Here is a 25,626-nt window from a genome sequence, read left to right as displayed (position 1 = left end):
GTGGCTCTAAGGTCCCCACTCACCTCCACACTGTGGTGAAAGGCCGCCAAAGCTTGGGCCTTGTAATCCTCAGGGAGGGCCCTACTCAGACAGCTGTGCCACTCATCTCGCTCTGCACAGGAGCTGTGGGCAGAAGCTAGTGTGAGCAAGGCATGCAGGCATGCACAGCAGCTTGGCCTCTGTTTCTCAGTGTAGATCAAGTTCCCCCACCTCTCCCCTGGCTGTGCCTCTTGGTGTCTGACATCCCAGCAAGCACCAGCCACCTGTCAGACCAGCCTAGGACTGTACCTCAGTATCTGCCTCTACTAGCAGGGTAGCCAGGGCAAGCTAGCTGTCCTCTGGGCCTGCTTCCTTCCCTAAAACACGGGACTGTCAGTACCATTCCTCTAACTCCCAGCACTGTTATGTGGAAGAAATGACATGTAGGTTTGTTAATGGTAAAGCACTGTGCAGAAGCAAAGGGCATTTGGGAGCACAGAGGTTCCCACACTTAGGAGGGACGAGGGGCAGGGCTGCGTACACAGGGATGGGAGGAGTAGGGACAGCTGGAAAAGTTCAATATCCTCGTCTCTCCATCTTCCTCATCATTTTCCTACATAGTTTCCCAGACATTCCCTCACCCAACAAGCTGACTTCCAAATCCCTACTCTGCACCCTGCCCCGCAGGTTTCCTGAGTGGTGAGCACGGTCCTGAGGCAGTGGGGTGAAAATTCTCCCAGGGCCCACTAGGTGTCGCTCCCACCCTGCATTAAGTGTGTGGCCTGCCCAGGAAAGCCAGGATAAGGGACCAGGTTGGCTAGGGAGGGAGGCACAGGGGGTGATGGGTGACCAGATGCCATCCCCTAAAGGGAGATGTATGGGTGCCCCTGTTCCCTGAAAGCTTCAGCCTTAAGTATTTGGGCATGCAGGAAGGTGACTGGCCTGTCAGTGACAGTGGCTAGGCCACTGGCCCAAGGACAGTGCCCCTGCCTAGTAGAGATGGACAGCCCCATCTGAAGGGCCGAGTATGGCCACCCACACTGGACAAATAGAAGCCATACCCTTCTCTGGCCTCAGACTTCCCTAGAGATGAGGAGAAAAAACACCATGGAACCCCACCTAGGCATCACCTCCTCCAAGAAGCCTGCCCTTACTTCCCCGATGGGTGGTTGCTCCATGGAATTTTCAAGGTTTCTTCTACCCACTGAGGCCAGTAGACAGCAGTGGATAAGAGCTCTGGGTCACACACTCCTGCATTTGAGCCCCAGTTCCTCCTCACATGGTCATGTGACTTCCCTCTAGGCCTCAACTCCCCAGGCAGGGGAGGCCTCAAGCTCCACACCCAAGGGTGGCGATGGGATCAAAGGAGCCTGAAACCCAGATGCCCAATGCACATTGCTCTTGTCATCAACACTATTAACTATTACAGCAGTTATGTTCTATGCCCTGCCCTTAATGTGCGCTTCCGCTGAGCACACCAAGGTTTAAACCTGTGTCCTCAGCACAGGACCTAGCACCGAGGAGTGGCTAATACATGCTTGAACGAGTAAACGCAACTACATGAGAGTGTATCAGCGTGTGCACATCCTGTGCCACACCTGGAACGACCTCCTCACACAAATAGTACTGCTGCCACCCCCAGGGTCATGCACCAGCTGAGGGAGGAGACACCTATGCCTTGGGGACCCTGTCCCAGCCCCCACAGTGCCCACAGTGGCTCTAGCAGGAACCGTATCTCCCTGGGTTTTGAGCCCAGAGAGCTAGAGCTGGCCTTGCCCTGAAGCTCTCTTGCTGCCCAGAGTGAGGTGGGATCCTTGGGTAGCCTGAAGGCCTGGAGAAAACACAGACACTTCTGATAGAAAGGCCACACCTCCAAACCAGGGAAAGGCAAATGATGAATGCTCACTCATTATGTTTTTCTCTCGCTCTCTGGATATGAAAGCCTAAAAGCAGACCACTTTATGAACTAAAGTGCACAGTGTGTTTTTCACTCACCTTAACTTTTTGCATTGCTGTAAAGACCCAATGTTTTACAAACATGAGATACTGTTATTGTTGTATTTAAATGATAGGTTCTAGAACATAAGCCCCTTGACCCAAAACAATACCAAAATAGACATGACACATCCAGCTTGTTATTCCAACCTTTAACACCTATAAAATCCTGCCCCTCCACCCCCCAGGCCCTCCTTCCTCCCACCTCCCCATACCTTGCAGACAGAGTCAGGCAGGACTGGGGAGTCTCGATCTTTAGAGCATAGGGCACTTTCTCCATCACAGGGCGACTGACCTGCAAAACCAACAGCAGACTGTCAGGGTAGGGCTGGGGAGGGGCAACCACAGACCCCACTCTTCTCTTGGTCTTGCCACCATCCTTCTATGAGCTTGAGTTTCCTCATCTGCAAAGGGTGGTAGACGCTGTGTGCATGTGTGTGCATGGAGGGCTGGTCCCAACTCTGTGGTCTGTGGGCACCTGCCCACCCCAGGGTGGTGGGTATGTACCCTAAAGAGCGGAAAGCAGGCTCTTTTTTTTTTTTAAAGATTTACTCATTTATTTATGATATATACATATATAGAGAGAGACAGAGACACAGGAGGAGGGAGAAGCAGGCTCCATGCCAGGAGCCCGACGCGGGACTTGATCCCGGGACTCCAGGATCGCGCCCTGGGCCAAAGGCTGGTGCTAAACCGCTGAGCCACCCAGGGATCCCCGGAAAGCAGGCTCTTAAGGACATACCTATACACCATGTGCATAGCAGCATTATTTATAATAGCCAAAAGGTGAAAGTAACTCAACTGTCCATCCGTGGATGAATGGAAAAACAAAATATGGTCTATATGTACAATGGAATATCATTAAGCCATAAACAGGAAGGACATTCTGACACAGGCTGCAACATGGACGCACCTTGAGGACATCCTGCTAGCTGAAATAGGCCAGTCACAAAAAGACAAACACTGCATGATCCTACTTATATGAATTATCTAGAGCAAATTCCTGGAGACAAAAAGTAGGATGGTAGATGCCAGGGGATGGGGCTGGAGGAATGGGAAATTAGGTAAGAGGTTGGAGTTTTATCTGGGGAGGATTTAAAAAGTTCTAGAAATCACTAGTGGTGATGGTTGCACAACAGGGTAGATACACAACACTGCTGAACTGTATGCTTAAAAATGATGCAAAATGGTAAACTGTATGTTACCTGTATTTTACAATTTAAAAAAACTTTATGAAACACCCATTTATTTCCTCCCTTCAAATGTTTCCTTATGCATCTTCCTCTTTTTAGAAATGTCCTTCCCTTTCCCCTTCCCCATCTGTCCAAATATTATTATCTAGCCTAAGGGATTCAGTTCCCCTCCTCCAGGAAGTCCTCCTTCCCTCTCCCCTCTCCCTGACTACCTATAGCACAAGGCTGCTATAACCCACAATGAAATACTGTTTCCCTGGAGCTGCCTCTTCCTGCTGATCTATGAGCTCCCAGTAGTGGGGATGCGGTGGTGTCTCCTCCCCTGCGGTCTCCCTCTGCCCATCCACCCCAGGGTGGCCTAGTACCAGGCATTTACCTTCATGCTGGCCACTGACAACGTGTTCTTCAGCCGGTATTTCCCATCCTTCTGGGGATATGTGTACAGGAGCACGTCGCTCATCTGGGGAGAAGGAAACCCCATCAGATGTTTCTTGGCCCCAGAAGGCTGTGTAGGGTATTTGTCTTGGAGGATCACTGAATTCTGGAGAGCAGAGGCATACTGCCTTTTTCCTCACAGGAAAGCAAAACCACTCTGAGTGAACATGTGAGCCCCCTCCCTGAAATCCACTCCTAGGTCTATAGTTAAAAGGAATAAATGCAGATGTCCACAAAAAGCCAAATACAGGAATGTTCATACAGGCTTTATTCATAACAGCCAATAGTGGAAACAACCCAAATGTTACACAACAGGTCAATGCGTAAATGAACCATGGTACATCCATACTGTGGAGTACTACATAGCAACCAAAAGGAACTGATGGAACACACACAGCATGGATGAATCTCAAAAACATGCTAAGTGAAAGAAGTCAGACACAGAGGAGTACACACTATTTCATAGCATTTATATGAAGTTCCAAAACAGGTAAAACTAACCTGTAGTGATGGAAATTAGGCCAATGGTCGCTTAGGCAGAGGATGGGGGAAGTGAGTGCTAAGGGGCACAGGGGACCTTTCAGGGGTGGGGGATGGCTAGAAATATTCTATACCTTGACCGAAGTGGTGGTTACACAATGATATATATTAGTCAATGCATAGACACGTATACTTAAATTGATGCATTTTACTCTACAAATGGAGCTGCCATAAAGTATAGCTAAGGAAGGGTGATGGGGAGGGACATAGCCCTTAAGGATAGGGAGCTGCTGAGTCCTGATCACTGGTGTACCTCCAGTGACCACAGTAGGTACTCAATATTTGTTAAATGAGCAACTGAAGCTCCTTGCCCCTATCTAGGGCAGACCAGAAGAACTCACTTCCATGGGGGGAGTGTTTCTGTTTGGCTAAAAGGGTTACAGTTTGGAAAAAGGATATCAATCCTCACCCTGCTCTGTAGCATCTATGCGACTGTGGATAAGCTGCCTGCCCCCCCTCCCTGAGCTTCAGCTTCCTCCCAGCAGAGCAGGGGGGGCACTGCTGCCCCTACCTCATCATGGATGCTGAGAAAGAATGGACCCCAGTGAGCCCACCATGTGTGGGAGCCAGTATAAAGTAGGGGTGCTGTGAGGACTGAACAGGACGAGGCATCTAAGGAGCCGAAACAGAGCAAGAACTCAGGATTAGCACTTCCTCTCCCCACAGGGAGTCTGCTGTGGGAACAGAATCCTGCCACTAGCTCTTAGGATCCCAACATCGCAGCCACAGTAGCGCAGGACACTTGGCCTGGACACAGAGTTGCTGCATGAACAAACCTTTCCTCTCTCTGGACCTCACTGTCTCTAAGCAGAGTTGGGGTAAACCAGGGGCCAGCAAACGTTTCAATAAAGGCCTAGAGAGTATTTAAGTCTTTGCAGGTCAAAGAGTCTCTGTCACAACTATTCAACTCAGCCACTGTAATCCAAAAGCATTCACAGACCATCCATGAATGAATGCATGAGACTGTGTTTCAATAGACCTCTAGGACCCCCAGGTCAGAGGAGGTTTCAAAGCCTCCTCCAGCTCTTCCCTTCTAATAATGACAAAGAGCTACTGTCCACTGAACATTCACTCTGTACTAGGTGCTGAGGTAAGCACCCAGATCTCAATTCATGCCCCCAACAATCCCATCAGGCAGGCACTATCATTATCATCCTCATTTCACAGAGGGAGAAATTGAGGCACAGAGAGCCTTGACAACCTGCCCAAGGTTACAAAACTTGTAAGTGGCAGAGGCAGGGTCATATGTAAATGAATGCACATCCAGTATGTTCAGGTGTGGTATGTTGGGAGTGGCCACATGGTAAGTCCTGGCCCCATCTGGGGACAGTGACCAAACCTGGGCACAGAGCCTTGCTCATAAGCCTGCCCACCCTGGGGAATTGGCTTATGTCACTGATCAGAGCAGTCCCAGACCTTGTATGGCTGCCCCTCAAGCACCTGCTGCCATGGCAACTACCATTAGCACCCTGGGGTTTTATGAGTGGTCAGGACCAGGCTGCCTTCCAATTGCCCATAGTTTTCCTTTCCTCTTCAAAGCGTGCAGGAGTTTTCAGACTGATCTGGAGGAAGATAGAGGAATTCTTCATTGAAGAGTGAAGGGGAATCTCTCACAGTAATAAGCCACCAGTGGGAGCCCCACCTACCACCTGGGGCCATGGTGGGAACCTCTCTGTAGCATTACCAAAACCCCCGTACAGTGGTGGGCAGATATCCTGACTTTGTTCTAAAATTAACAATTATTTTATGAAACTGGCACCTTAGGAGGAAGAAAAATTCTTAAGTGTATTCATCATGGTTCTTCCTGGCTCAAGAACCTGTCTCTCTCTCCCGGAGGTATTTATGAAGATCCTATGCTAATTCAGAGAAAGAATGGGACCCTGGTTCAGCCTGCAGGGAGCTATGGCCTAACAAAAACAAGAGACTAAAAGAGACCCAGGCCTAGCATGGAGATGAGTGAGTGAGAGGCTATGATGAAGGGCCAATTAGATGCTGGAGAGCACATGAGGGAGGGAAAGAGAGAAAGGAGAGGGCAAAGGGGAGGAGTAGAGGGAGGGGGAGGACACTCAGGAAGATCAGGACACTGTGTCTTCCCTGGCACTCAAGGTCCCTGTGAGAGGCAGAGGCACAAGCAGAGCCTGGCCAGAGGAGGTGGCCAGATGGGGAATGGCTAGGGTTCAAAAGGGAGCTCCCTCTATTCCAGCTGCTGCTTCACTCCCTTCCTTCATAGGCAGGAAGGACAATTATCCAACTCTAAAGACAAGGGCACTGAGACTCAGAGAAGTGATGGATGTGCCATGGGCCTCATAGCCAGTAAGTGTCAGAACTCGGATGTGATCCAGTCTGACTCCAAAACTCATGCTCCTTTATCACCATCCTGGACCTTATTTTTTCATCTTGAGAAGACATGGTTGTGGGCTCCAACTCTCCCCAGGGCTGTGCTGGCACAGAGGGAGAACCTGTGTCCCATGGGGCCATTGTGAGAGGGAAGGGAAGACACTGTTTCCAAATAAGCTGCTTCTATATATCTCATTTAATTCACTAAACCGCCTAGTATTTCCACTTTCCTCTTGGAAAAGCTGAGGCTCAGACATGTCTGTGACTTGTCTAAGGGTTTCAGAGGGGTTAAGTGTTGGGTTAGGATCTAACCTGCTCACTCTGGCTCATGACCACATATATCCTAAATTCAAGGCTATCATTTCTTCTCATAGAAGGAGTTTTCAAATATTTAGACTAACACGGAACAAAAGATGGCTTCCTCCTATCTCTCTTTGCTCTTCCTCTTTGTTCCTGTGGCCCTGAGATTCCGTCCATGCCATTCTCATAATTCCATCTTTATGTCAGACTTTGAAGGTTCAGGGGGCAGCATGAGACTTTTCTCTTTGTTTCCAGTGCCCAGCACACCAGAGGTGCTCACTTAATATCTGAAACACAGTTCTTAAGACACTTGGAGCCTGTTCACTGTTACTCTGCACACAATTCTAACAAAGTGTAAGGAGGCTATTGGGGCAGCCACAACTGACAGTAATAAAAAAAAAAAAAGAAAGAAAGAAAGAAAGAAAGCCAATAGTGAATAACAGAGAGAAAATTATACCCAGCAGGTGGGAGAACTTAAAAGGCAAAACAACTTGGAAGTTCTAGGGTTGGGGCAAATTGCTGCTTGTAGCTCAACAGCCACAGAGGTTGATATTACCATGTAACAGGCCTAGGCATTCCCTGGTACTCCAGACTGTGGCTGTAAATCATCAGAACTATTACATTGTACTCTGTCTTGTGCACAGTGGAGAAAGTGCTAGACTGAGGTCACAACCCTGGTTCCCTTCTGGGCCTCTGCCACCAATCTGCTGGGAGATGCAGCCAAGGAAACTCCCCTTCTGGATCTCAGTTTTCTCATGCTTAGATAAGGCAGTCGAACAGTTATATCCAGGGTAAGAACTTCCCAGTGTTAGGATGTTTCAGATGGGGATAGAGGTAATTCAATTTTGGCAAAATTCCATTCAAAATCACTCAAATAATAAATGCAGGAAGGGTTGTGGTTGGCAAGGGTTAAACTCTCAGCTCTCTGGAAAGCTCAGTTCTGCAGAATGATCCTCATCCTAAATATTTGTCTCTGTTCTAGCAGGCACCCTCTTCCAGCTGTCTTTGAATAATGAGCTAGAAAAACATCATAGAATTGGACAGTCCTGGGGCTTGGCTGGGGGCCAGGTACTTACCAGGAACAGGTGTCGGGGGCGTCTGCTTTTCCCTGTTATTTTCATCAGTGTCCCCTCCTTCAGAAACTCCTGTGGGAAGAGAAGGAGACCTGGAGAGTCAGACTGATGCCCACTGCCATCCTAAAGAAGGATGGGGGAAAGGCCCTGAGTAGGAACCGTTAGTTACAATGCCTCCCAAAGTACCAGAGAATAGCTCATGGGTGAATTCCCAGCTTTAGAGAGATGCCCGTGTTTGCTAGCACAGCCCTGGAGACAGACAACTCTGCTTTTTAGGAACACTCCACCCTGAATTATATACCAAGTCCCAGACACTGTTCTGGCCTCCAAGTGATCCAGACAGTGACTCCTTCCCTGGTTTGCTGTCTTGAGGAGACCTTCAGACTGGACACTCTGAAGGTTTGCTAAAACAGTGGAAGACCTGTGAATAGCTGCTACAGGCTCCTTAATTCTGGAGGATGTTTAAAACAGATGTTTATTCTTTTTAAAAGATTTTATTTATTTATTCATGAGAAACACACACAGAGAGGCAGAGACACAGGCAGAGGGGAAGCATGCTCCATGCAGGGAGCCCAATGCGGGACTTGATATCAGGACTCCAGGATCATGCCCTGGGCTGAAGGCAGGAGCTAAACCGCCGAGCCACTCAGGCGTCCCTAAAATAATTGTTTAATGTTACTTAAAGATAAATAAAATAGATGTTTAATAAATATCTACTGAATTGATAATCCTGGGCCAAAACAGTAGGTGTGATTTTATAGAATCTCAGACCAGTGAGATCCCTGCTAATTTTGAATAAAATATCCTGAGCACAACCTCTCATTTGTCTCTTGTCCTTCATGGACCATAGCAGGTAACAAACACATTTTTGACTATTTTTGAGCTGAGTTTTATGTTTTCCATTCGGAAGCTTAAAAGTGGGTAAATTTGTCTCTTGAAGAATATTATTTTTAAGATACTTTGTTGGGGCTCTTGAGAGATGTTTTTCCTGATTTCCCAGCAATGCTGGGCTAAACTAAAAATACTTGGCCATCTCTTCTTCTCAGAGGTGAAAAGAACTACCGGGGACGCTGAACCCAAATGGTGCTGTTCCTTTAAAGATCCTGAAAGTGGAAAACCCCACTGGGAGGCAGCCCATGGATCTTGTAGCCCAGCAGACCGCCCACCCTCCCTCCTCAGGGTAAACAGCACCTGCAGCCAGGCCCGTCTGGGACCAGCCCAGCTGAACAATGGGTCTTATCAGAGCCTCACCCGCCTGCCTAGCAGGCCGCCCTCGTCCCTGCCCATGGCGGCGGTGGCACTCACCCTTCCTGGCTGGAGGAGATCCCCTTGGCCCCGAACACTGTGCTCAATGTGGACCAGCTTCTGCAGATTTTCCTGTGGGTGGGAGCAGAGTGATGGGGAGATGGTCAGGACCCATGCAGGGGGTCTCATCCCCTCTGCTGGGAGTGTCATTGCTTCTACTTCAGAGGAGGAAAAGGGTGCCCAGAAGGGCCTTGTCCAAAACCTGACCTCTCGTCCATGGCAGGGTTGGGACCTGAGCCTGGGTCTGCAGGATGCCAGACCTGTGGGCTGCTCATATTCAAGCTAGTCCCTCTGGGCCTGGGATCTGACACGACCATCTTTTGCGTGCCATGGTGCAACCGCCTGCCCTTGCCATGCTATCTGAGAGCCATATTTATCGTCAGGCCATGGCCCCTACTCTAAATCTGTGTACCCCATAAAGCCTGGAGCATCCAGACTTCACTAACCCAGAGTAGACAGATGCCCACAACCAGACTGTTTCTCTGGGCTTGCAGCCCGGAATGGGGCCTCTAGATAGTAATCAAGAAAATGTTCTACCTGGGGAAGAAACAGATCTAGGTTCCTTGAAGGAAAAGTAAGTGTGCCTGGGAACTCCTGTTGGTCCCTCACTGGGTTACCGAAATACACAGTGACACACCTCCCTTCCCTCTGCACAGCACCCCATTATGCTAGAAGTAACCTACCCATGGGGTGGGTGCCCCGTGAAGCCTATGCAGGGTCAGGTTCTAAAGTCAACTAATAAGGTGAAAATTGTGTATAGGGACATTGCCTTGAAAAGGCTTTTACCCCATCCATAGTTTTGGGCACAAAATCCTGCATGCTAGAAATGTGTGATAATTGTTCCATTTCCACTCGTGATGTAGAATGCTGCACGAGAACAGAGGCCCTAGCCTAACAGTGAGAAAAGGATAATCTACACAATCCTGACTCTTCTTACATCTACTGGAGAGCCGAAGTCACAAGGCAACCAATTGACCCAAGTCCTAAAGATTGACAAGCCCCTTCACAGTGACATAAGACACGTGTACTGTTGCAACACACAGGAGGAAGAGGCAGCTACACAAAGGAGGATAAGAAGAAAGCAGATAAAATGTTAATGGATTCTGCAAGGTCAGGTGTGGCCTGATGGGATAGTTTAGAATAAAAGAGAGCCCCAGACTCAAGGCGCATCTGCAATCACTGGCAAGCTCTTTTCCAGCAGTTCCCACTAGGTGCTCATAAGGAGGACTAGAGGCAGAGCAGAGGACCAGAAAGGGACCCCCCCCCCGCCCCTTGGTGGTGAAGGCATGCTGGCTGCCACTGGGGGGGCTGCCATAAAACCCTGCCAACTTCCCCAGTTCCTTCTCTTGTACAAAACCCTCAGCCCCTAAAAGAAGCCAAGAAATCCACTCCCAGAGAACAGGCAAAATGCCACTCAGCGCTTCTGGGGAAAGGGCAGAGGCAAAAGCTGTCTCCCCCATGAAGAGAGGAGGTGCCCCCTTGGGCCCAGGATTATGCACAAATACAAAGCAGAAACCTGTCCAAGACCTGCCACGGCCACAAGACAGTGTTTGGCTACCATGCAGAGGAGGAGCAGGAACGCAGAGAAAGCTTGGCTTGTAGGCCTGCTGAAGACCGAGGCTTGTCTAGGAGACCAGAGACTTATGAGCATAGCACTGAGTGACAGGAAACAGCAGTCTACATTTGAGAAGGGGCAAGAGCATAGAGAGAGACCCCTTCTGTGCTGCAGGGATTGCTAAGAGCTGAAGGTGGGAAGGAAAATGAGAAAAACTCTCTAGCATCTCAGGCCCCACAAACAGTACCAGGTAATAGCAGCCCTCTTCTGAAGGAATGTGAAGTCTAGGCAGCTCTGAAGGTGACACAGCAACAACAAAACCCAAACCCAACTCAACTACTGACTGGACTGACCCAACTCCTACCCCCTACATTAATGACATGATTAAAAAGGAGGCATTCACACTTCTGGGGTAGATATCATTTCCCTAAGTCTCCACAATTCTTCCAACACCTAATATCTGACATTCAGTCAAACATTATGAGAGAAACACAAAATAGCAAGAAAGAACTCTAATTAATTTTCAAGAAATAAAGCATTCAACAAAATCAGGAGAGGTGACACAAATGTTAGTAAAACCATCAGACAGGGACTTTATTTTACTTTATTTTTTTAAAAGATTTTATTTATTTATGAGAGGCAGAGACACAGGCAGAGGGAGGAGGTGGCTCTCTGTGGGGAGCCTGATGTGGGACTTGATCCCAGGACCCCAGGATCATGACCTGAGCCAAAGGGAGATGCTCAACCACTGAGCCACCCAGGTGCCCCAGACAAGGACTTTAGAATTACTATAATTAGTATGTTAAAGGAGCTAGTGAAAAAAGTAGGATGCATGCATGAACAGATGGAGAATTTCCACAGGGATAGAAACTATAAAAGAGAGTTAAATGGAAATGTTAAAAACAAAAAAATGTAATATTAGAAATGTAGAATTCCCTTGACAGGCTTAGCAGCAAACTAATCACAGCTGAGGAAAGAATAAATGAACTTGGAGGTAGATAGGTTGCAATTAACAAACTAAAACACAAGGAGAAAAAAGAGTGGGTGTGGGGAGCAGAGCATCTAAAACAATTTTCCAAAATTAATGAATGACAATAGACCCAGGAAGCTTGATAATCACAGCCCCCCAAAAACATACATACTTAGATACCATAGTCAAACTTCTAAAAGTCAAATGTAAAGAGATCTTGAAGGCAGCCAGAACAAAGGGACACACTATGTAAGAGGGAGAAATATTAATATTACAGTGGATTTCTTATCAGAAACTATAAGGTCATAAGATAGTGGAATGGCATCTTTAGAAAAAAAAATTGGTCAATCCAGATATTTTCCCCAGGAAAATGTCTTTCAAGAATGAAGGTAAATTGACCAATCAAATAAATGGGCTATGGATGGTGGGACCCAGGTTTCTTAATGCTGGAGTGGAAATTATATAGATAAGCAAGGGGATGAGGCTAGAATGATCCACATCGTAATGATCAGAATTGGGGCTATCAGTAAGAACTCATATATACTTTAATATGGATACAGATGGTTATGTATAGAAATATTTACAGACATGAGTATACACACAGGTTACTATATAAACACTTAATTTTTTGCTCTTAAAGTAAGAGGAGGGCAGCCCAGGTGGCTCAGCAGTTTAGCGCTGCCTTTGGTCCGGGGCGTGACCCCGGGGTCCCGGGATCAAGTCCCACGTCGGGCTCCCTGCATGGAGCCTGCTTCTCCCTCTGCTTGTGTCTCTGTCTCTCTGTGTGTCATGAATAAATAAATAAATAAAATCTTGAAAGAAAGAAAGAAAGAAAGAAAGAAAGAAAGAAAGAAAGAAAGAAAGAAAGAGGACCTGAAAGATACGATAGCCTACTTTGTGCCCAGATCTTGGCTTCTAATACCATTATCAGGAACCAGGACTCCTTGGAGAAATGGCTGATTCTAAGTCTGGGGAAGGAAATAAACAAGATAAGCCTGGGACATCTTTGTAGTGCCAGAAAGTAGGAAAGTGCTCAAAAAATAAACAAACAAAACAAAAAATCCCACCCAAATCCATACTGATGGAGGGTACATGGAAAGTACAGAGGAACCAACTGACAGGGCTCCCAATGGCCAAAGCTGCAACAACTTGAGAAATAAATAAAGTGGTAGGAGATCATAATCTAAACATAAAACAAATATCCATGAGCACTTACTGATTTATTTATTTATAAAGATTTTACTTATTCAATTGAGATAGAGAGCACGAGCAGGGGGAAAGAGAGAAGGAGAAGCAGACTCCCTGCTGAGCAGGGAGCCCGACTTGGGGCTCGATCCCAGGATCCTGAGATCACGACCTGAGCTGAAGGCAGATGCTTAACTGATTGAGACACCCAGGCACCCCAGCACTTACTGATTTAAATGATTTACTTATGATGAGTAAATATATTTAAAAAAACAAGGAAGAAGAGACAAAGATCCCATGCAGAAGAATTCCAAATAATTTAGGCAGATGCTTGGTCTTCAAGGAGAGGGAATATAACTCCTCATTCCTTAAATGTGGGCTGTGCATAATGACTTTCTTCCAACAAGTATGGACTATGTGGGGAGAAGGGATAACCTTATGAAGTTTAAATAAAATTGGAGAAATCTGACAAACAAAACCTCAGCCAGGTGGCCAAAGTCAACATCAGCACTCCCAAACCATGTTGCCAGTGTGTACCCTCAGTACAATGTCATGAAAGTGGTACTTTACTTCCATGATATTTCTCCCAAAACCTATGAATACAGTTTGTTCATGAGAAAACTATCAAATTCCAATAGGGCGGCATCCTTTAATATACCTGGACCAGTATTCTTCAAATTTGTCAAAGTCATCAAAACCAAGGACAGTCTGAGCAACCATTACAGTCAAGAGAGGCCAAAGGAAATATGATGACTAAGTGTGATATACTGGATGGGAACTTGGAACAAACATTAGGCAAAGATTAAGGACATTTGAGTGAACTTTAATAATACCGTATCAATACTGGTTCTTTAATGTACCATACTAATACAAAGATGCTAGCTAGTACTAGGGGAAACTGCATGGGATACATGAGAACTTTCTATATTCTCTTTCTCAATTTTTTCTGTAAGTTTAAAATTTTCCTAAAAACTAAACGCTGTTCACAAAGTAGGACGGTGATTGCCAGGGGTTGCAGGGAGGGGCTTATAGCATTTAATGGGGATAGTTTCAGTTGGAGATGGTGAAAAAGTTCTGAAGGTGGTGATGGTCACACAACAATGTCAATGTACTTAATGCTGATGAACTGTGCACTTAAAAGTGGTTAAGTTGTCAATTTTATGTTACATGTATTGTAACTCAATAAAAATTTAAGTCTGTTTAAAAAAAAAAAAAACATTAAAAATCGGAGAACCCAGACTTACACCTGTCCTCTCTGTTCTAGAGGGAGACAGTTTACTCTCATGCTATGGGGAAGAGGACAGTCAATGGCCAATTTGATCAAAAGCCTTGAAAGCCTGACCTTACAACTAGATGTGGGATTTTTCTTCTAGGGAATCCTCTGAGGCTTGGTCTGAGTGACTGCAATTAAAAGCAAGGTACATCCACCCTCTGATCTAACCTGTGACCAGTCCTTGAAGGAGCACCCAGGGCTCACAAACCTGGGAGCCAACTCCGAACCTCCATGCCTACATTCATGACATTCCTCATGACTGGGTCAAGAAAAAAGAAAAAGAAAAACCCAAATGCGAGAGAAAAAAACAAAGGGCCCTTTGTACATTTATGTGTGTCATGTGAGAAAGGAGCAGGTGCCACGCACATGGGCATATGCACATGTTTTCACACAAGAACGTGTGTGAGGTTGCAGGTCTGAACTTGTGAGTGATGTATGCAGCCATGTCTGGCCTTGAGGCTAAGAAAGGTTCAAGTTCAAGCCTCGGTCCCATGCTGAGAGCTGTGTGATCCTGGGTGAAGCAACTTGTCTCTCCAGACCTTAGTTTCCTTGCTTGTGACACTGGGCTGATAATAGTGCCTCTGCTGTTCAGAGGGGAATATCGGCACAATCCCATGCTCAACAGAGGCAGCTATGGTCACCATGAGAAGGATGCTACATGGGAATCTGCTACAGCCTTTCCTAAAATGCTGGAGAAGATGACTTTTCCCACTTCTAAGACGTTCCCATCCCATCTTCACATTGTTCCTATTTATTCCTTGTCTTCCCTCAAAATGTGAGGATCATGGCATAGGAGGGGCTACCCAGGTCCCAGTTCTTAGAGTCACACTTCCCAAAGCTTCTCTCATCACTAACAGTCTTCTGCTAATGGGCTGCTCAATGGATTTATAGTTTGGTTTGGCTGCCAGTGCTTTATCCTAGTGAGCTTATCAGGGGCATTTCAGACCAGGTGTCAGGTAGGTATGTGGGTCCCATTTCAGGGTGGTGGGATTTGGCTCTTTCTAGAAACCATATCTCCAGCTTTGCTACCTTTGTGGGGAGTTGTAGCAATGGTCTGATGTGAGCATAAAGGTCACGTGAATGTTGCCACCTCCAGGAAGCCTTCTGTGGTTCTTACAACCAGGAAGTACCTCCCTAAAGTACTTCCACTGACGCAATGTGGAGACACAGAAGGCTTTGTAAAAAAGGGGAATGGCACCATCAGATCTATTTTAACAGGATCACTCTGAATGGAATGGCAAGGTTGGGAGGTGATGAGGCCTGAGGTGGGCAGTGGCCATGGGGAGGGAGATGCAGAGCCCCAGCCTGCCCTTTAGCCACTCAAGCCATTGAGCTCTGCCCTGACATTGGGTTTATCTGGACCTGCCTGCCCATGCCCCAGGCAGAGCCCTAGCCTGGTCCCAGCAAGTGTGCAACAGGGGCTGCCAATCCAGGGCAGGCCCCACGTGGTGTCCCCAGGCAGCTGGAGATCAGGGCCAGCCTGTGCCAAGCACAGAGTCTAACCCCAGTCTTCGACAAAGCCAGGGGAGTTGGGGTGGAGAGGGGGTCGGCCTGCGGCTACTCCAGCTCCTCCTGCAAAAGGTTGCCGCACATGAGTTCACCCACAGGAGAGAAGACATGGCCCTTCTGACCTAGTTTTGCTTCTTGGAAACAGAGGCATCCCTGGCTGAAGCAGGGTGCAGAGAAGCCAGCCCCTCTGCTGCTATGTCATGATGGGGCATGGGACGCCAAAGCACTTCTGTCTCTGGCTACATTGGAGGAAATTTCACTGTATATACAGGATGCTAAAACAACAAAGAACAAAGAGCTCATGAACCCCAGAGCGGGAGGGCAGATGACCTGATGATGACAACGTATCTGATGTACCGATTTTCACACTCACTTGGCTTTAGCCTCCACCCTCAGCACACCCTCTCTTCAGACTCTTGTCCTGCTTCACCTACCCTGCTCCCATCTTCGGCCAAGCTGGGTGGCTCTCTGAACTCTAATGTGACCTACCCTTCGCCATCTCCATACCTCTGCCCAGGCCAGCCCCTCTTCCTGGCACACCTTTCCTCTCTCTGCTCCCCGTGGGGGCACCTCGCACATCATCACCTCTCATAGCCCTGACTGGGAGAGATGGCTCCATTCTCTGAACCATGTGATATTTTCTCTCTCCCTCACGGTGCTTATCATGTCCACACATTTATCCCTTCACAAGCTGTGATTTCCTCCGTGTTGGGATTCATGTCTTAACTCTACCTCCAGTCCCCAACACAAGGCTGACATAGAGTAGGTGTCCAATAGATGTGACTCGCCTCCCCCTTCTGCCTGTGGATGATTCGCTATAAGGATGCACAGCAGAGCTGAGCAACCACTCGGCACGTATGCCACCATCACTCCCACTCCCCGCTGGTGGAATACATCCCTAGTCCATCACCGAACTCTTTCCCACTGGGGGAGGACTCAGCCTCAGAATCCTTTTCAACACAAAGCTCTAGCCTATTTACATCTTAGTGGAGCAGAAAATATGTGGACACAAGTAATCAAGGTAGCCACTTGAACAGAGCTGGTATATGGGATAAAGTTGGCCATGCTTGGCAGAAAGCTAGTAAATACCAGATCAGTGTCCAACAAACAGAGTCACACTCTGGCAGACTGTGTGTGCACTTAGAGCTCATGTATTCTTTTGGATTTTCAAACTTTTGTGAGCAAAACATTTACCTGGCAAACTTGTTAAAAATGCATATCCCTGGACCTTACCCCCAAATATTCTGGCTGAGAAGACCTAAGGTGTGCCGAGGGATTTGTAGCTTACAAGGCACACCAGGTGCTAATGCAGATGGTCCCAGACCACAGTTGGGACATTACTTACCAGATTTGTCAAAGTCTGTAGCCTCCCTCACTATTCTAATGGTGAACCAGAAACCTGGACAGGAACACACAGTACCTGAGGTCACAGCAAGTGTCAGGACCAGAACCCAATGGCCAAGAACTCTTTGCAAAGTCCTGTGACACAGATGGTTGCCTATAGCACTCCTAGAAGTGGAGTATCACAAGGCAGACCTGGGCAGGCTGGAGAGGTCCTAGACCTGAACCCCAGAGAAGGAGCCCAGGAAACAGACTTACCCCTTGCTCCATGCTGTCATTGGCGCGGTCTGTGACTTTGGAGATGAGGGTCAGTGCACCTGTGGAGGGAGGCAGAGACGATAGTGGGCCTTCTGGGAAGGAGGGCCAGCCCAGCAGCCACCATCCTCGCCTCCTTCGTATCCTCCCCTCTCCCCAACCCACTCCCCAAGATCACTGCAGTTGCAGGGGCCTATGCGTGGGTGGCACCAGTTTTTCCCATGGCTGGGTCAGGTCACAGGCCCAACCCTAGCTTTGCTACTACTGCCTTAAGTGACCTTGACAGTGATTTGACCACTTTGTGCCTTCGTTTCCTCGGCTGTAAACAGAATATGTTAAAATAGAGACTGCCTTGGCAGGTCATATGCAGGGACAGTCACACAGAATTGGGAGGAAACAGACACTGTGGTGACTTTTTTAGCCCTGGCCCATCTCCGATCACCAAATTCTGATCACTACCCTCTCCTTTGACTAGATGGCAGCCCAACCCAGGGAGTCCCAGGCTTGAGGGGGGCGGGGAAATCACCTCAGAAGCCCCAGAGGTTTCCTGCCACACAGCACATCCAGCTGCCAGGGAGGGGGCTGTGTCCTGCACCAGAGCTGGGAAACAGGGACTGAAAGAGGAATGTGTCGCCATCCTCTGGGTTCAGGCTGCACTTACCCTGTGTGTTATCATACTCAGCGGAGTCCGGAGAAAGGTTGTTTAAATAGTCTGCAGGAAGAATGAGAGCCAGGGTCAGCTTGCCCCAGGGAAGACTGCCCCTCCTGTCCACAGCAGGAGCCCCCCTCTCCGGACTTGGAAGAAACATGCCAGAAGAATGGGGCATCTACCCTCTTGCCCCTGTTAGTTAGCCTGCGATACCACCACACTAGAACAAAACAGGCCCCCGAGCCATCACCAGCATCACTGCCACCATGGCTAGCTATTCACTCATTCAACATGTATCTATCCAGCGCTTGCTGTGTGCCTGGCGCTGTGCTATGCCTTCAGGATATGGATACAGACAAGGTGAATCCCTGCCGCTGAGAAGCACACTGTCTTCTGGGGGAACAGATGTGACTATCAACACAGCAGAGTGTGATGTATTAAACCTTTAACACATTTATACCCAAAAGCTCTACATGGGCTGGCCTCTCTCCAACTCCCTCTCCACGTCACTCATTCACTCTGGCAATGCTGGCACTCTTACTATTGCTTGAACATGGCAAGTCTGTAATACCCCCGGGCCTTTGCACTCACTATTCCCTCTATCCAGTATTCTCTTCTTCCAGATTTTTGTATGGTTCATGTTCTCATTTTGCTGAGATCTCTGTGCAATGTTACCTCCTCAGAGAGGTCCTTCCTGAGTGCTGTATCTAATTCAGAGGCCTATTTACCTCCATCCCCTCAGCCTGCTTTATTTTCTTCAGAGCTCTTATTTCTGACATATATTTTTATTTCCTTCTTAGTTTGTTAGAGTAAAAAATACACAACATCACAGGGTTTCAGCTGTTTAATTCAGTGCTATATCTCTAGCATCTAGCACAGGGCCTGGTACAGAGCAGATGCTCAATAAACACTTGTTGAATTAGATGAACAAATTCTCTGTCCCCCTGGTTTTAATAGACTTTCCTTATGGCCTGGTCACCACCTGGAATTACATACATATCTCTTTGTGTGGTGGCCTGTCTCCCTCACTGGAACAGCAGTTCTCCAGGCCTGGCATCATTGTCCATTTGGGAGGCAGTTGGGTAAATGAGTCTGGAGCTCAGGACAGAGGTGTGGTGTTTCTGGGAGGTGGAAGTAGGGGAGGGGATGACTTTCCCTGGGGCAGAGTTTGTAAAGTGGGGAGGAAGGAAAGAGGACATAGGACTGAGCCCCAAGAAATACTGACATTTACAGAACAGTGGAGGAAGGGAGTTGTCAATACAGATGGGAGAGGGGTAGTAGAGAGGTCAAGGGAGGCAGGGGGAGAGAGTACAGAAGCCTCAGGATGAGATGATTTTGAGAAGCAGGAAGCTGTCAGTGGCTAAGCCACGAGATGGTCAGAGCAGGTTTAAGGTGGAAAATGTCCACTTTTTTGGCCACAAGAAGGGACTGGTGATAAGAACAGCTTTAGGGAAATGAAGCACTAACTGAGGAAATGCAGAACAGGGGAAGGTATGAGCTTCTGTGTCTTAGGATGGGAGAGGCTGAAGGAAGACAAAGATGGCCACTTTGTGGCCTCACTGAAGTGAGGTTTCCAAGGTGGCAGCAGGGGATCCAAAGCTCAGCTAGAGGGAAAGTGGTGGCACAGTCCAGCCTGTCTGGAGGCGCAGTAGCCAGGAACTGAGAGCAATCCTCCTACTACTCATTCCCACCACAATGGGAGGGGAGGTGGTCATCACACAGCTTGTCACTGTCACCAGCACCCCTTCTTAGGTGCCTTCTTTCCCTGCATCACCTCAGTGTACCTTGACCTCCTGTGGGGCCCACCTGTGAGGAGCACTTGGTACTGGAAGAGGCGCTGAACCACCCGCAGCAGCCGGTGCTTCACGTTCTGGCCACCTCCTTGCTGACTCTGCTGCTCCCAAGAGACAAGGGAGGACAAAACTCCATTAGAGATCCCTGTCTCGAGGTGCCAGGCTCATGGCATCCCTCATACACTGTCCCATCCACACTACTTCCTGGCCACTACTTCCGGGCTTCTCCCCTCTTTAAAACCAGGTCCCCTCCTCCAGGAAGGCCTCCCAGATTAGCACCACCCTGCCATGACAGTTCATTCCTTAGCCTCACAGTTAGTGCTACATTTAGTAACATGTATCTACTAGTCCCTGCTTTGCATCTAGTGTCAGTAAAAGAAAAAAGCCCCCATTGTCTGTCTAGTAACTGGGTCCCCAGTTGATGGTCCATTTGTTGGTTACTCTAACAGCTGGGGCCCCAGCTTGCTTTGTGCTTTTCTACTGGGACAGGAGAACAGTCACTAAAACCCTTGCCATAGTGGGAGGTCATAGAGTTGTCATCAATCACCCTTCAGGGAATGTTCTCAGTTCTAGGTCTTCCCTCCTGCTGGGCCACCCTTTCCTCCCCCAGCCAGGCCCTCCCTTCTGACCTTCAGCCTCAGACCTACCAAGAAGCCCCCCTGGTTTGCAGTAAGCCCTTCCATGCCCACCCCACCCCTGTATATTACAGCAAGTTCTCAGAGGACCAAGGGACCCACCTCAAACTCACGGACAGCAGCTGCCAGCCGTGGAGAATGCAAGCAGGTCTCACTGAGCAGACTCAGATACCTGTCGAACTGCAGGATGTGAGCAGCATGGTGGTCAAACTCCTGCTCCCGGGCCAGGAAGACATCGGCCACCTTCTGCTGGCCCTCCCTGCAGCCGGGGAGGGGGATGGGATAGGGAGAACTCAGCCTTGGGACCAGCACGGTGGTAAGTGGTGAGAGCTAGAGTCACGTTACTGGGTGGAACCACAGCTTGACCCTCTCGCACTCCCACTGGTTTTACTTTGGGCAAATGACCTAACACCTGTGTCTTGGCTTCCGCATCAGTCAAATGAAGACACCATTCCACATGGTGGGGTTTTAACTGCCCCCACCCCCCACTGCAGTGGAAGTAGGGAAAGGAGTCCATGGACAGCTCACCAGTGCAACAGCCTCTCCCCCAGCTCCTCCAGGATTCCCTGATGAAGGTCTCGGATGGCTGGGAGTTCGCTTAGGCCACGCCTCAGCTCTTCCCTGGACAACGTGTCCTTGCCCTCTTGGTCTATTTCATCCAAGGCCCTTGTGACAGCTCCGTGGAAATCCTGAAACCCCAAAGGCTTGTTACCCAGTTGACAGGACTGAGCACAAGTTCTCCCTGGCAGCTCCCGAGGGGCTCTGAAGCCCTGGCCTACACACAGACAGCATAGGACCTTAGACCAGTGTTTCAGACCCCAGTGTTCTCACCTGTAAAATAGGGGTTATAACACATACCTGGTGATCACAGGTAACTGATGCCCCAAAAGCACCCAACACAACTGCTGTTACAGCGGAGGGCTTTAAAGCATGTTCATTCCTGAACTTGGGGCATGCTGTTCTTCTGAAAAGTTGGGTAATTCCCTCTCTGAAGAAATACAAAGTGCTCTACCATTATCTGTCTTTGAAAAGGTTCATGTACTGTGTTGCTTTAGAATAAAGTCTAAAGAAATCATAGGCAAACCCTCCATGGCTTATTAAGCAATCACCGAAATTGATGCAGATGGTAACTATGTACAGATATTCATGTCTTAGAGCTAAATCAAGAAAGGATACAAAAGTTGTCTTTCTACCCTAACACAGTCCTATAAAACAGGAACAAAGGAAAAAGTAAAAGGAAATGGAGGGAAATGTAAACACTGGTTGTGCTCAGAGATTAGGAATGACTTTTTTTTTCTTTGTTTTAATCACTTTAAAAAAATCCAACTAAATTTAGTGAACATTAAAATTATGACAAATACAAGGCCCCCTCCTCATGAAAAAAAATTTTTATCTTCAACTACACCCACTCTTGCAAGAGCCATAGGTCTGTAGTTTTAAATACATGGGATACACTGAGACCACCTCGAATTGTGGAGTGCTGCACATTAGGCAGGACATCCCATGAGAGGTCTTGTGGTCCAGCCCAAATTAAGAAGGTCCGATCACCTTTATAGCATTCAGGACAGATGACCACAATGGCTTGTTTGATTGCCTCCCTGATGGAGAACTCATGACTAAGCAAGACAGTTAATTCCACTGATGAACAGTTTTCATTGCTAGGTCTCTTTACATTGAGATCTGAAAGGACAAAATGCCTGAAAGGATGAGCAGCCCCTCCTCCAGGAAGTCTTTCTGGTCTCCCCCCCCCCCCCCCAGTAAAGGAATGCAGGAGAAGGAGAGGGATAGGCAAAAAAGGCAGGGAGGTAGGACAGGGCCAGATGGGGGGACAAGGGGAGAGAGAAAGAAAAATGAGAAAGCAGAGAAAAAGAGAGAGGGAGAAAGACAGAGGAGAGAGAGGGAGGGCTGGAGGGAAGGAGGGACTGAGGAAAGGGCAGGACCCAGAATGTGAGAGGCAGACACTTTGCTGTGCACTGCCCCTCCAATATCTGTAAAGATGCTGCCTGTGCCATCAGGCGGAGGACACAGATGTGCGGGTTACGAAGGTCTCTGCTTCCTGAACACCTCATCCTGTCCGGAGCTGACCTCCTGCTGCTACAACCTGCTCTGCCGGGAATTGGTAGGGAGGACAAGGAGAGGGCGGCCTACCCTGGCCTGTGGTTCCAAGGAGGGTGGATGAGCTGGTTCCTCCTGAGGCCAGCCCTCATTAGCCCCAGTCTGGTGCAATTTGAAGGTCTCAGGACACCTCTAGCCCCATCACTGAGGTCAGAAACTTGGGGCTGAGTCTTGAACAAATGAATAGATTCTCTGGCTGAAGGCATGTGTGTCCTTAAGTGGAGGCCACATGCTAGAGCTATAATTAGAAACCAAATCCCATTGTATCTAAGCTATCAGAGCCTTTCCTGAAAGCATGTTTCAGAGGGTGGAGAAAGTGTGAACTACAAGTGAGAAGGAACTAGGGGGAGGTGGTGTTTAATCCTTCTTTCTGCCCATAGCTTGCTCTGAGATCCTGGGGTCACTCTGAACTGGGAGTAGGGGTTTCTCTACCCAGGGCAGGAGGACCCTCCCACTCTTCCTTATGAGTCTCCATGTTTAGGAGCCAGCCTCCAGCCCTGCAGAGTCTTCTCAGCCCTGGCACCCCAAAGAAAGGAAGAAAACATCCCAATGAGGACAATAATCCCTCTTGCTTGGGCAGTTGATTGACAGAGGATTTTTCACACATTGTCATCCCGATCTGTACCAGGTTCAAGCTCAGATACACCAGAAGAGTAGCTGATGACTGTGGGCAAGCTGTCACTTGTCTGAGCCTCAGTTTCCTCATCTGTAAAGTAGGGATAACAGTATCACTAAGTACAGCATGAGGCTGCTGAGAAGCTCATCCTGATGTTTAAACTGCTTTGTAAACTGTAAAGTGCTATCCTCATGGCAGCTGTGATTATATTTTGGGTATGACATCTTTAGAGCAGGGTCACATCTCTTTTTGTTTCCTGCTGTGTTTCTTAACTCCAACAGAGCATGTGACACAGAGGAGTTTGATAGTACTTGCTGACTACTGACTGACTGAAAGACCTTTATTTAACAGAAAAGGACAATAGGCCATAGGGAGCTAAGATTGCAATTTGGTCACCCTGCCGCCCAGATTACCACAAAAAAGGGAAGAGGGCAAAGGCAAGGGAGAGAAGGAAGGACAAGCAAAGACAAGAGTGATGGCTGCATGTGCATTGCACCCCAGGGAGCTAAAATATTAACTGCTCTGCAAGCTAGTTTCTCATCTGTAATTAATTCTCCCTAAATTGACTTAGTCCCAACAGGCAGGATGGCCATCATCAACATGACTCATTTTAAAAACTGGAGCATAATTGGACTCGCCACAAACATCCGTTCTTAAAACTCTTGCATTGGCTGGCAGCGCTGAGTGCCAGCCACATCATCTATCACTCCCTGAAAGATTTCTGCTGTCTTAATAATTCTGGCCATCACTGCACTTGGGGTCTGTCAGATGGAGGAAGGAGGAAGGGAGTAGGAGATATCCGGCTCTCATCCCCTTATTCATTCAACAAATATTCTGAATGTCTGCTCTGCACCAAGCCCTGAGGAGAGAGTGGGAGCAGGAAATGTTGTTATGCCCTCAAAGAGTTTGTAATCTAGGAAAAAGAGAGGAGTAAAAACACAAATTCGATGCAAAGGTATAAGTGTTGTGATGGGGAAAAGCATAGGAGCCACAGTTGGTCATAAGAGGGAGACCTACTGCTTCTCCCTCTGCCTGTGTCTCTGTCTCTCTCTCTCTCTGTGTGTGTGTGAATATCATAAATAAATTTAAAAAAAAAACAAAAAAAAACAAAAAAACTGCTTCTCCCTCTGCCTGTGTCTCTGTCTCTCTCTCTCTCTCTCTCTGTGTGTGTGAATATCATAAATAAATTTAAAAAAAAAAAAAAAAAGAGGGAGACCTGGCTTACCTCTGGGAAAGCATGCCAGGAAGGCAACACCTCCACTGAAAAAAGAGGGGAGGGGGTCCCTGGGTGGCGCAGCGGTTTAGCGCCTGCCTTTGGCCCAGGGCGCGATCCTGGAGACCGGGGATTGAGTCCCACGTCGGGCTCCCGGTGCATGGAGCCTGCTTCTCCCTCTGCCTATGTCTCTGCCCCTCTCTCTCTCTCTCTGTGACTATCATAAATAAATAAAAATTAAAAAAAAAAAAGAAAGAAAAAAGAGGGGAGTGTTTCAGGCAGTGGGGACAGCACGTGCAAAGGCCTTGAGGCAGAGGAAGAACTAAATTTTGAGTGTGTCTTGGGTGCAGCATGTGTGTGCATGTGAGTGTGTGCACCTTGCAAAAAATGTACAGGATTAGAGTATGATGGCCCTGGAGGATCAGAACAGAGAACCCACCCCACAGGGCCCTGTGGGCTTTTAGAGGCACTTGGTTTTCATCCTGGGATCTCTCTTAGAAAATTTACTTTGTTGGGAGAACAAACTGGAGGTGGCCAGAATGAGAGTAAGACCGTTCCAGTCATCCAGGAGAGAGGCCTAGATGGTGGCCTCCAATGGTGGCCATGGGGATGGAGAGGGGAGACAGACTAGAGATAATAAGGAAAAAGAACTGAGTGGTCTCAATGCCTGCTGGGTCCAGTCCAAACCCCTCTGGGCACCAGAGGCCTTTCTGATCTGGTCTGCCTTCTCACCATACTCACTTCCCAGCTCTCTCTGGAGCTCCCATTCCAGCCTCAGAGCCTCTAGGTCCCAAGTCAAGGCCTAGAGAACACAAATGAGTCCCTGTCTACCTGGAGAGTTGTGTGTGACCTTGGGAAAGTCACTTCATCCCTGTGGACCTCAATTTCCCCCTCTGCTAAATGGGGAAACAAATTCATGCTTCAGAGTTTGTGTACATTGCCTTCTGTTATGTTTTAGGATGATTTATTCCTGTGCCTTCCTTCTCCCCTAGACTGAGTTTTACTTATCTCTGTATCCCCAGCACCCAGAGTGGGAGCGCTCCAGGGTGCTCCCAGGGAAGGTGAGCAACACATGACAACAGCCAATATGTACCAAAAACTTGCACCATGTTAGCCATGTGTGTTCAACACTGTACATTCACTTTCCCTTCTAATCTTCAGAACAACCCTCTCACTTTCACACTAATATTATTTCTATTAGCTGATAAAATAACCAGGCCCAGAGGGGTTAAGTAATTTGCCCAATGCCACCAAGATGGCAAGATTTGAGCCCAAGTCAGATTGACTCCAAAGTCCCAGATCTTTCCATTGCTCCACACTAACCTCACATTTACAGATGGGCCCAGACAGGGGAGTGACT

At 48.0% G+C, this 25,626-nt stretch overlaps 1 protein-coding gene across 3 annotated transcripts in view; it reads right to left on the bottom strand.

The window, feature by feature from the left end:
* FGD5 (FYVE, RhoGEF and PH domain containing 5) overlaps window positions 1-25,626 on the bottom strand; it is a 122,408-nt gene that overhangs the window by 15,684 nt on the left and 81,098 nt on the right. For 2 of the 3 annotated variants that reach the window (XM_055343917.1, XM_055343919.1), the window contains exons 6-15: window positions 20,851-21,011; window positions 20,425-20,581; window positions 19,701-19,788; window positions 17,907-17,957; window positions 17,249-17,307; window positions 9,158-9,229; window positions 7,856-7,924; window positions 3,544-3,627; window positions 2,190-2,269; window positions 24-123 (exon numbers count right to left, since the gene is read on the bottom strand). In XM_055343917.1, coding sequence (XP_055199892.1) covers window positions 24-123; window positions 2,190-2,269; window positions 3,544-3,627; window positions 7,856-7,924; window positions 9,158-9,229; window positions 17,249-17,307; window positions 17,907-17,957; window positions 19,701-19,788; window positions 20,425-20,581; window positions 20,851-21,011 — 921 coding nt within the window. The remainder of the gene's footprint in view (window positions 1-23; window positions 124-2,189; window positions 2,270-3,543; window positions 3,628-7,855; window positions 7,925-9,157; window positions 9,230-17,248; window positions 17,308-17,906; window positions 17,958-19,700; window positions 19,789-20,424; window positions 20,582-20,850; window positions 21,012-25,626) is intronic. The other variant, XM_055343918.1, reaches the window with a different exon arrangement.

This window comes from Nyctereutes procyonoides, unplaced genomic scaffold, assembly GCF_905146905.1.
Source record: "Nyctereutes procyonoides isolate TBG_1078 unplaced genomic scaffold, NYPRO_anot_genome, whole genome shotgun sequence".
NCBI lineage: Eukaryota > Metazoa > Chordata > Mammalia > Carnivora > Canidae > Nyctereutes > Nyctereutes procyonoides.
This window is presented reverse-complemented; position numbering and strand designations above follow the sequence as displayed.